This window comes from Rhincodon typus, chromosome 35, assembly GCF_021869965.1.
Source record: "Rhincodon typus isolate 14 chromosome 35, sRhiTyp1.1, whole genome shotgun sequence".
NCBI classification, from domain to species: domain Eukaryota; kingdom Metazoa; phylum Chordata; class Chondrichthyes; order Orectolobiformes; family Rhincodontidae; genus Rhincodon; species Rhincodon typus.
In genome coordinates this window covers 5,378,013-5,390,074 of record NC_063366.1, presented here as the reverse complement: position 1 = coordinate 5,390,074, position 12,062 = coordinate 5,378,013, and the positions used below count along the sequence as shown (strand labels likewise).

Below are 12,062 nucleotides of genomic sequence, written 5' to 3'. Positions count from 1 at the left end.
AAAATGAAGAAGGGTCCCGACCCGAAACGTCAGCTTTCCTGCTCCTCTGATGCTGCCTGGCCCGCTGTGTTTCTCCAGCTCCACACTGTGTTATCTTATAGATGAAGAGACAGACATTTTTAAGGAAATATTTAATGGCTCAAATATTCTAATGACCAGAGAATTGTATCTGCAATGTAGGTTGGAGTTATGCAGTCTCCATAATCCCAACACAGCTCATTCCAAGGGAATTGGCTCGGAAATTTCTGATTGGCAATTCCCCTGCATTTGGAACCCTCCAAAAAATTCCATAAAATCAGAGTTTGGAGGGTCCTGACTCATTTGAGCTAATAGTTACCCAGGAAAGGTTAGAGGATTAAAAACCTACTCAAACTCCGAGATAAATGGTAACATGAACCCCTGACTCACTACTGATTCCCATCTACACATCTGACCCCGACACACCTAGACCGGACATCAGCACAAAATGCTACTTAGGGACCCAAGTACACAGATCATGAAAATATCATGAACAGGTTCAGAAAATAATCAAATATTCTCATGGGTTTTGAGGGGAAAAATACAAGGGGGTAGAAATCATGTTTCAGGAATACAAAGCCCTGGTTTGATTACACCTGGAATATTGAGACCAGTTCTGGGAACCCCACAATAGAAGGAGATACTGGCCATGGAGGGAGTGCAGTGTAAATTTACCAGAATGATTCCTGTACTTTAAGGTAACACTATGAGAACAGGCTAAACAAAGTAGCATTATTTTCCCTCTCTTACTGATTATTTAAAATTGATGATGCCTCAGTGGGTCATGTCTGCCTCACTAAGCAAAGGAAAAATCTGCAATGAATATCCTTCATAATTTCAAAATATTAAAATCAAACATCATTTATCCTACCCTGCTCCAACTGAAAAAAATTCAGTGGGCATGGAGAGGAGATTTACTGAAATCAAGGGGTGGGCGGCTTCTTTTGTGGAGAAGTTGGGATTGTGTTCCTCAGAGCAGAGAAGGTAAAGAGACAGACAATTGTGAAGGGTTTTGATAGACTGTTTCCACTGGTAATAGGGTAAGCTAAGCAGAGGGTACAGATAAAAGAAAATGAGCAAAATAACCAGGGAGGATCTGAAAGTTTATTTAACACTAGTTGTGAACAATCACTGGGAGCAGATTGAAGAATTCCCTTCAAAGAAAATTGGATATTAGTTGAAGGGAAATAATGAGCTAGATTTTCCGAGAAGAGCCAATCCCATGCGGATTACCACCCCACACTTTTTACAAAAGAAGGGAGCTCCACATTTCTGAGACGATATTTCAATAAGAGCTCCTTCAGAAATGCCAAACTATACTTCATTCTGACAGTTCTGTAGTAGTGTAAAGCTATCGGAGAAAGTATACTGCATCCCCTTTTTCACAGTGAATTGGAGAAATTGGGTCTGGCAGAGGGTGGGGAGTATGGGTGTCAGGTCAGGGAGGTTTGGGTCCAGCAGCCAAGGGCTCGGTCATGTCTGGTCCGATCTGGCAGTGGGAGAATGAGGTCAGGTCCAACAATGAGGCAAAGTAGGGTCAAATCCGATAGCATAAGGGGGTGTCGGGATCACTGGCAGCAGCAGGAGTGGGAGGAGTGGTTCATGATTCAGGTCTGGTAGAAGGGTGTTTAGCAGTCAGGTTAAGTGGGAATGGATTGGGGGGGCAACTTCACGTCATGTGGATGGCATTTTGGGTTCCAGGGTGGGGGTATGGGTGCTGGGACAGGGTCTGGAGGTTGTAATGTGCGTGTCTGTGCGTGCATGCCTGTGTGTGTGCATGTCCCCACTAGTCCAGATTTCTCCCACAAAATGGTGAAAATGGAGAAATGTAGAGCTGCCTTCCCTTTGGCCTATTCTACTTCATTTTAGCAGAACCCTCCAAAGTCTCCAATTTAAAGAGAGATTTTTCAGAGGGTTCTGAGGAATTGCCCAATGAAAAATTTAATTTTCCAGCAGTTCCTTCGGAGTCTGCTGCAATGGGAATTCTGCAGACACCCCTACACAGTTCCCCATCTTCAATGGAATAACTGTCTGGTCAGTGGGAAATGCAGGCCAGTGTTGGGCTATGAATAATGAATAGGTGATTGAGACTAATTGAACAACTCTTTTAAAGAACCAGCAATGGGATATTGAGCCAAATAGTTGTCATTCTGCTCTGTGTTTTTATGAATATTTTACATCCCTGTTCATAACATGGAAATATAGAAACGCAGAAGATAGGGGCAGGAGGAGGCCATTCAGCCTCTCGAGCCTGCTGTGCTATTCTTCACGATTATGGCTGATTGTCCAACTCAATAGCCTAATCCTGCTTTCTCCCCATAACCCTTGATCTCATTTGCCCCAAGTGCTGTATCTAGTCACCTCTTGAATACATTCAATGCTTTGACATAAACTACTTCCTGTGGTAATGAATTCCACAGGCTCATCACTCTTTGGGTGAAGAAATGTCTCCTCATTTCCGTCCTAAATCATCTACCCAGAATCCTCATACTGTGACCCCTGCTTCTGGATACACCCACCATTGGGGACATCCTCTCTGCATCTACCCTGTCAAGTCCTTTTAGAATTTTATAAGTCTCAATGAGATCCCCCCTCATTTGTCTGAACTCCAGCTAAAACAATCCTTATCTAGTCAGTCTCTCCTCATATATCAGTCCCGCCATCCCCGGAATCAGCCTGACTCGTTGCATTCCCTCGAGAGCAAGAGCATCCTTCCTCAGAAAAGGAGACCAAAACTGCATACAATATTCCAGGTGTGTATATTCCAGGTGTATATTCCTGTACAACTGCAACAACATATCCCTGCTCCTGTACTCAAAAACTTCTCGCAATGAAGGCCAACATACCATTTGCGTTTTTTACCGCCTGCTGCACCTGCATGCATACCTTCAGCAACTGGTGTACAAGGACACCCAGGTCCCACTGCACATTCCCCTCTCCCAATTTACAGCCATTCAGGTAGTAACCTGCCTTCTTGATTTTGCTGCCAAAGTGAATAACCTCATGTTTATCCAAATTATACTGCATCTGCCATTGATTTGCCCACTCACCCAATCTGTCCAGATCATGCTGAAGGATCTCTGCTTCCTCATCACAGTTCACCCTCCCCCACCAACTTGGTATCATCTGCAAACTTTAAGATGTTACATTTGTTCCCTCATGCAAATCATTAATATATAATGTAAATAGCTGGGGTCCCAGCACTGATCCCTGTGACGCCCAACTAGTTACTGCCTGCCAATTTGAAAAGGACCCATTAATTCCGGCTCTTTGTTTCCTCTTGCCAACCAGTTTTCTATCCATCTCAAAACACTTCCCCCAATCCCATGTGCTTTAATCTTGCATAATAATCGCTTATATGGTACTAGTTCCCAATCCTGGTGTAGCCTGATGAGGCTATGTTACTCGTTCCGTACAGTAACATCCTTTTTTACAAATAGTAAACTGTGAGTGTACAATATTGCATAACAAATGTATTGCCATCAGTAACTCCTAACCTTTGGAACCTTGTGTGTGTAATTGTAATCCATAGCATGATCGACAATTATAGCCAGTGGGTATTTAGATTGTTGATGTATAGCAACAAGAGTGACACTCTCCAACAATCTCTCCACTCTGTTGTGTCCATCTTGCGTTTCACTCTGAAACACTCATTCTTTTCCTGCCTCTCTCTCTACACAGAACCTGAAGTACCTGAGGAACAGACTGGTCCTTGGACAGTGATCTGTGTTCTGGGAATTATCCTGGGTATTATCAGTGCTGTTGTAGGGGTCATCTTACTGATCAAAGAGAGACAGCGGCTGCAAGCTCAGCAACACGGCATCTAGGGGTAAGTACAGGGCGCAGAGCCTTTGTTTATAAATGTTAATAATACATAAGATCCCTATCCCTTACTCCTGGATTCCTGCAACTATATGAACAGATATGGGCAGCATTGAGCTGGCCTGTTATACTCCTTGTCAACACTTACATGAAGTGTCAGTACTTGAGTGAGATGCAGATGGGATCCGTCAGAGGCTGTCACCATCAGACATTACTTTGCACTTACACATAACATTAACTACAAACAGTCATTTCAGGACATTCTAGTGAGCACATTTATCCCATTGGCACTGCCACTGGCCATCTATTAACCCGCAGACATACAGTAACACTTTCTGAATCTTAAAGCACTCTGAGAATAAGGACAGCATTAAATATGAGTGTATGCTATAGGCTACTAAATAATAGGGAGGAAATAGAGGCCAAAATTTGGGGCCGAATTACCGGAAAGTGCAGGATTGCAGAAGGTGATGGGGCAGTTCAATTATGCTAATGTACAATGGGATAATGACAAGTACTGTAAAAGGGAATAAAAATAAACTTGCATTTATATAGCAACATTCATGTGCCTTGCATATCCTAAAATACATATAAAAACAATAAAGTACTTTTAAAGTATAACCACTGATGCACTGTATGAAACAGTGTAAAATCTGAACAGGAATTCATAATAAATCTACAGTGTCCTTGATCAGTGGATAACATTGATTACTTCACTCCAGTCCTGCCTATGACAGGACTCAATGATCTGTCCCCTCCACCATCTGGTGAGATCATGAGCAATCTGTAACCTTGCTCCAATTATCCACCTTTGTCCCATTTCCCTTGATACCTTTGAATAACAAAAATCTATCAGTCTCAAATTTAAAACTTATGATTGATCTAACTTGTCATTTGTGGAAGTGAGTTTTAAACTTGTACCACCTTTTGTGAGTAGAAATGATTTCTCATTTTTTCTCTGACAAGGTCCATCTCTAGTTTTTAAATTATACTGCCTAATCCTAGACTCAACAAGCCAATGAAATAACTTACCTCTGCTTATCTTGTCGGTTTCCAATGTCAGCTTGGAAACTTTGATTGCCACTAAATTTTGACCTTCTTAATTCCAGAAAATGTAACCGTAATTTATTTAATTACTCCTCTTAATTCTTGCAGCCCAGGGACCATTATAGTAAATCTACACTGCACTCCCCTCAAGGCCAATATCTCCTTCCTGTGGTGAGGTGCCTAGTACTGTTCCCAGTATTTCAGCTGTGGTCAAACCAGAGCTTTGTATGATTGGAATATGACTTCTATCCCATGGTATTCTTTTCCTTGAGACATAAATGTCAGCATTCAATTAGCTCTTTTGATAATTTTCCTTCCCTATTCATGACATTTAAATTATCTTTACATCCGGACCTCCACTGTTTCTATTTTTCACCATTTATGAGCCATTCCTTTTAGGTCCAAAGTAGATGACCCCACATTTCCCTACATTGAGTTCTATTTGCCACAATTTTACCCATTCACATAACCTTTTAGGATCTCTGTAATTTTATACTTCAAGCTATACTGCTTATTATAGTTATTTAAACATTTTCGATCCATGTTTTTTTCTGTCCCACCATCTAAATCTTCACTGAATGTGGAGAAAGGTTGAAACCACAAAATACTATCATATTCTGCCAATTAGAGAACTTTCTCATAACCCCCTCTGTGTCTCCTGCCACCCAGCATCTCCTCACCAAGTCAATGATTTACCTTTAATTGAAGAGTTTTAACTTTAGCTAATAGCCTGTAATAAGGAATTGTACCTCCACTGCTCCAGTTGACTTATGCTTTGTGGGCTACAAGAGAAGCAGTAAATGTCACATATGCAGCTAGGCCTGCCTATAGAGGCACTACACAAATGAACATTGTGCCCTATATTTTTTAACTGCTATAATAGTGATCTATCTGTCATTGATAATCTTAGTCAGTCTCTAACCATCGAAATTCAACTTCAGGAACATCGCGATTAGATAAGACAACAAATATCTGTCAGTGAGCATGATTTCCATAAGATGACTAACAGTTCATATGCAGCCAATGAATTTTCAATTGTGCATTAACTGTCAGGTCTTCAAGTCAGTTTATTTCTGATCTGTTAAGATAACTCCAACAAACAAAAACTGTTCTCACGTGAAGCCGTTAATTCAATTATTGCTTTCTCAACTTTAACTTCCAATCTTTGTTACACATTCTTGTTGTATAAGATGCTATTTAAATACAAGTTCTTTCTTGCAATCCAATTGTCATGTTTTAATTCCCACATGTACAATCAGTGCATTTATTCAGTTTTGTTTTACCTTGTTCTTATGCTTCACTGCCTCGGTTCTATCTGCACTGTTGTCATTGGCTTTTCATCTCAGTATTCTAATCTTTAAACGCTAATTGAAGTAAAATCTTTCACATGGCAAGAGCACACATCATGAAATTCTGAGCCAGATTTTCCATCTGCAATGTATAATTGATTCTGGATCTTGAGCTTGGAGTGTGTCATTTCCTGACAGACACACCCAGAGGTAATAGAAGTGCTGAAGCACAACTTGTACAACTTGGAGTAATCTGTTTATTGGTATGGGTGACCGTATTCACGTACGGCACTTTTCTCCCACTTGGTACACCACAGTTTGGTTTGTCAGCCTTAGTGGTCAGTAGGATTTCCAATCCCAAGGCTAGCCAATGCATCTTTGAAATAACTGCACAGAACCAGTATGCTGTCACCAAGTCATCCTTTTTTCACTCGTGCACAGTACACTGGCTGTGGCCAACCAGCTCAGAGTCAGTTGCCTGAACTGAGGAGATTCTAATCTCCTGTTTGTATTGGTCAGCCAGGTCTTTCCTGATTGGCCAAGGTTAATAACCCTAATCAAAATTCTCGAGGTCAACGTGGTCAACCTGGTTCCAATCACTGCAGTCTTATAACACATGATGGTTTTGTCAATGTACGTGTGAAGTTGTTCTGTACATTTTCTTATCATTTATTTACTTTCATATTCTTCACAGATGCTAGAACACATCTAACGTACTGATGGGAGGATTGTGCAGAAAGGAGATAGGAAACCAATGCATTCAGCTTCTGATTATATCTGATGGCTTTCTTTTCAATTTAGGTAGAAGACAGAAAATGATTTACTAAATTCACCATCTTTGGACTGTGTCCTCTCAGTCAACTATAAAACATTCAAGTCTCCTCACCACTGCACTGTCTCCTCTCTCACTTTGTGTGAAGCAGCAGCCTGTAAATAAAGAGAATTGACTTCTTGGTTTAATGCAAATTTATTCTCTGAATTCATGATCAGTCTTTAAATAATTTTCAAAGATAGACTAATTTGTTCGAAATAAAGCATTTCCTTTTCTTGTACCACATGAACAACGTCAGTTCATTAAGATGTTTATGGTGTCATGAAATCCATTAAAACTTGTACAAATCCCTAATTTTTTTGTTGTTGTGTTGTACTTTCACCACCTTGTTTCAACATTTAGTGAAAGAACAGAGACACAGGTACGTTGTGCCCTGAATCAGAGGAGTTGGGGATACAACAAAAGATTGCAAAAAACACCCTCCATTGGTCAGCGGGCTGAGTTATCCCTTTGTAATTGTCTCTCTGGTACAGAATCTTACACAGTTCAAGCTTGTCTCAAAGTATTTCCAATTAAGCTAGTCATATTATTGAACGACAAAGAGATGGACAGGCTTGCGGTTCACCCCTGGTCCTTCATGATGTTTTCCCTTATCTTTCTCCTTGAGACTTTTCACAATGGATACTGTATTCAAGTAACATTTGCCAGTTGCATTGTGTTAACTGCCAATTAATTGGACCCCAAAGAATATTGATTTTTGATCAGTTCCAACAAAGTTCTGTCATTACACCTAAAGTTAGAATTCTTTAGCTAACAAGTTGTGTTTTAATGTGTTCATTCAATCCACATTCCAATATCTGCTAATCCCTGTATTAAATCCTCCCTATAGTGATAAGAGGTGGGTGCATTTTTACTGTCTGAAACTGGTTTTAATCTTTTCCTCTAATGCTTTTAGTGATTTTTTTGTATATATTTGGATCTATAACTACTTTGGAATTTATATCTATGATTATCTGAAGAATTTTAACTAAGACCTACTCTTAATATTGTAACAGATTGATTAAATAATTTAAGAGAGATTAGTGTGAAATGTTTTTATCTGTGTCTTGTGCATCAACAGCTGCAGCTGACCTTGAGTTTACAGAGCTACTGTTGTTCGACTTGTGAAGACTACGTGAAGCAAATATTTTCCCAAGCACTCTATCTACTGTCAGCCATGTTCAGATGCATTAGCCATGGGCAGCCTCAGCCATTTTGTGCTGCTCAGTCATGTGCATCCCTAGCAATGTTAATGGTTAAGTGGGGGATATGCCAGACCAGATTGGTAAGGATGAGGTCAAGTATGTTTTTCCCTCCTGTTGGTTCCCTCGCCACCGGTTGCAGACCCAGTCTGGCAGTTATATCCTTTAGGACCTGACCAGCTCGATCAATAGTATTACCAAGCCACTCTTGGTGGTGGACATTGAAATCCCCCACCCAGAGCACATTTTGTGCCCTTCCCATCTTCAGTGCTTCCCCAAGTTTGTTCAACATGGAGGAGTACTGATTCACCAGCCAAATGAGAACAGTACGTGGTAATCAGCAGTAGTAAAAATAGAAATTGCTGTTAAAACGCAGCAGGTCTGGCAGCACCTGTGAAGAGAAATCAGAGTTAACTGAAGTTCTGAAGAAAGGTCACTAGACCTGAAAGGTTAACTCCAATTTTTCCAACTATTCTTGTTTTTGTTTCTGATTTCCAGTATTCGCAGTTCTTTCTATTTTTTTGTAATTATCAGGAGGTTTCCTTGCCCATCTATAATTCAAAGCCATGAAATTTCATGGGGTCTGGAGTCAATGTTGAGGATTCCCAGGTCAGCTCTCTCGTGACTGTATACCACTGTGCTGCCACACCTGCTGGGTCTGTCCTGCTGGTAGGACAGGTTATAACCAGGGATGGTGATGGTGGTATCTGGGACATTGTCTGCAAGGTATGATTCTGTTTGTATGACTGTCACACTATTGCTTGAGTAGTGTGTGTGATCGCTTTCCCAGTTGTGGCACAAGTTCTCTAATGTTAATAAGCAGGAGTTTGCAGGGTTCACAGCTGCATGTGACATTGTCGTTTTTGGTAGCTTAGTTTATGCTAGGTGGTCCAGCTGGTTCCATTCCTATATCAGATTTTGTAGTGGTTTCATGTAATGTCATATTGTGGCTGTACCGGACATTGGTGAGACCACTTTCGGAATACTGTTTACAATTCTGGTTGCCCTGCTAAAGGAAGGATGTGGTTAAACTTAAAAGGATTCAGAAAAGATTTACAAGGATGTTACCAGGGTTGAAGGGTTTGAGCTACAGGGAGAGGCTGAATAGGCTGGGGCTATTTTCCCTGGAGCGTCGGAGGCTGAGGGGTGACCACATAGAGATTTGAGGGGCATGGATAGGGTGAATAGATAGGGGGAATAGCCAAGCTCTTCTCCCCAGGGTGGGGGAGTCCAAAACTAGAGGGCATAGGTTTAATGTGAGAGGGCAAAGATTCAACAGGATCTAAGGGGCAACTTTTTCACGCAGAGGGTGGTGCATGTATGGAATGAGTTGCCAAAGGACATGGTGGATGCAGGTACAATTACATCATTTAAAAGGCATCTGGATGGGTATATGAATTGGGAAGGACTTTGAGAGATATGGGCCAAATTCTGACAAATGGGACAAGATCAGATGGGAACGTCTGGTCAGCGTGGACAAGTTGGATTGAAGAGTCTGTTTCTGTGCTGTACATCTCTACGACTATGAACTGAGCAACTTGATAGATTGCTCAGAGGGCAGTTAAGAGTCAGCTACATTGCTGTGGACCTAATGTCACATGTAGGCCAGAGCAAGTAAAGGAGACAGGTTTTCCTTCACAAAAGGATGCTAGTGAGTATGAAAAGAAACTTACAAGAGATATCAAAATCAGCCTACTTTCAAAATTATATTTGGAATGAAGGGTAGACAGAAGCAATGCACGCTCATGGAAAAGTGATAATAATGATATTGTTGATGAAAGTTAGAAATGATAGATATTTCAGAAATCGGGGCTCCTTAAAACTGAAATGCCTTGTACTTACTGTGTAGAAAGGGAATTTCACTTAACTGTTGTTACAGCAGTAACTCTCCAAATTTCTGGCAAATTAATCTAAGAGGAAAGGTCACACCAATCCTTAAGGTCATGATGCCCCATTGAACAAGTACCTGATTTATCTGGTATCAAATATATTTTATTGTTTGGGAAAATAAATGTTTTTATTCTTAGAATGAAAGGTAAACTAATGCTCAGATTGAAGGCGGGCAAGGGGACAACAGTCAGCCTGGCATCGTAAGTAGCTGCTTGTAACTACTGGCCAAGAGGGTTAAACAGCTGATTGACACAGTTATCGATTTCCAGACCCAAAATAGCTGGTGCAGGTGTGCAATGAGTGAGAGGGACGGAGAGAGAAAGAGATTTGGTGGTGTTGGGGGATGGTGGGGGTTGTGGGTGGGGAGAGGGGGATGGTGGTTAATAAGTCATCACCTTCTTGAGAGAAGACCAGGAGATCCCTTACATCAGCTGAGGGAAGAACAAAGACTGAAGCAGAGTGCAAATCATTAAGGATGAACACCCACTACTTCAAAACCCTGGGGTCCACCACTCTGCTCCACCATTTTACAGAACAGCTTCAGGATCAATAAAGTCTTCTATCTGTGACAGATCATGTAGTTTCTTTCTTTGTTTAATGAAACAATGTATCATATCTAAACTGTTGCTTCTTAAAAAAAAGCCAATAAACTAACTGATAATTGCTTATATATTGTTGACTGCCTATATTAAGTAACTGTGATCATGAACCCCCAAAGTTAACTGATATGTTAATAACAACTTTACATCAGTATTCACAGAAACAAAGAGGTCAGGATGCCAGATCTGAATGAAATTAATTCTGATTCAATGATGGGTGCTCGATAAAATTAACGTGAAAAAGTAACAACAATAAAATAATGACACTGAACAGTGATAAATTCACCTAATCAGATGGTTTTAATTCATTTTTATTCAATTCATTTTTCATTCAATTTTTAAATCAAGTTGGTGAGAACATTGCAGATGCCTTAACTACAAGGTTCCAGTTTTCCTGAAATAGAACCATTCCTTTGTTTGGAAGTCTCTATATGTAACTTCATTACTTTTAAAAAAAAGTGAGGAGGTAGTCACACGGAATTTTAGACCACCTAGTTAGCCCTACATCTATTGCTGAAGAAATAAGACAGTCTATAACTACAGAGAACGTGAATCAACACCTTAACATTTTCAACTGAACAGAATAAGGGTGCATCATGCCTGATGAATCTGGATACTTTTTTTGAAAAGGTGGTTAAAGTAGTGAACAAGAAAATCTTTATTGATATTATTTGTATGGATTTCACAGGGAGGCATTTGATAAGGATCTTCATAAGAGACACTGAGTTACAGTTAAAATTAATGAATTGAAGGTGAATAATTGACGTGGTTCAACAGTTTAGACATGATACATTGTCTCATTAGACAATGAAAGAAACTACATGACCTGTCACAGATTATTGATCCTGAAGCTGTTCTGTAAAATGGAGGAGCAGAGTGGACCATAGGGTTTTGAAGTAGTGGGTGTTCATCCTTAGTGATTTGCACTCTGTTTCAGTCTTTGTTCTTCCCTCAGCTGATGTAAGGGAACTCCTGGTCTTCTCTCAAGAAGGTGATGGCTTATTAAGCAGTAAGAGGTAGTGAGTAGGGCTAATGGGCAGGTTCTCCAGTTGGTAGGGATAACAAGGTGTAGAGCTGGATGAACACAGCAGGCCAAGCAGCATCATAGGAGCAGGAAGGCTGACGTTTGGGGCCTAGACCCTTCATCAGATGAAGGCCGGCTGTGCTCATTCAGCTCTGCACCTTGTTGTCTCGGATTCTCCAGCATCTGCAGTTCCTACTATCTCTCTCCAGTTGATAGAAAGTGATTCATGGTGCCCATGTGGATCTGTGATGGGTCTCATAGTATTCATTAACAACTTAACTGAGGGAATAGTGAAGAGGTTGAATAAGATTTGGGGATAGCTAGACTACACATTAAGTAAATCTAAGGAAAGGCTTGAAT

At 40.6% G+C, this 12,062-nt stretch overlaps 1 protein-coding gene across 1 annotated transcript in view; it reads left to right on the top strand.

Moving 5' to 3' along the window:
- The window catches only part of LOC109936352 (H-2 class II histocompatibility antigen, A-Q alpha chain-like), a 36,250-nt gene extending 28,948 nt beyond the window's left edge, over positions 1 to 7,302 (top strand). Inside the window, exons 4-5 of the mRNA XM_048616904.1 lie at positions 3,700 to 3,847; positions 6,871 to 7,302. Coding sequence (XP_048472861.1) covers positions 3,700 to 3,845 — 146 coding nt within the window. The 3' untranslated portion in view covers positions 3,846 to 3,847; positions 6,871 to 7,302. The remainder of the gene's footprint in view (positions 1 to 3,699; positions 3,848 to 6,870) is intronic.
- The last annotated feature ends 4,760 nt before the right edge of the window (positions 7,303 to 12,062 follow it).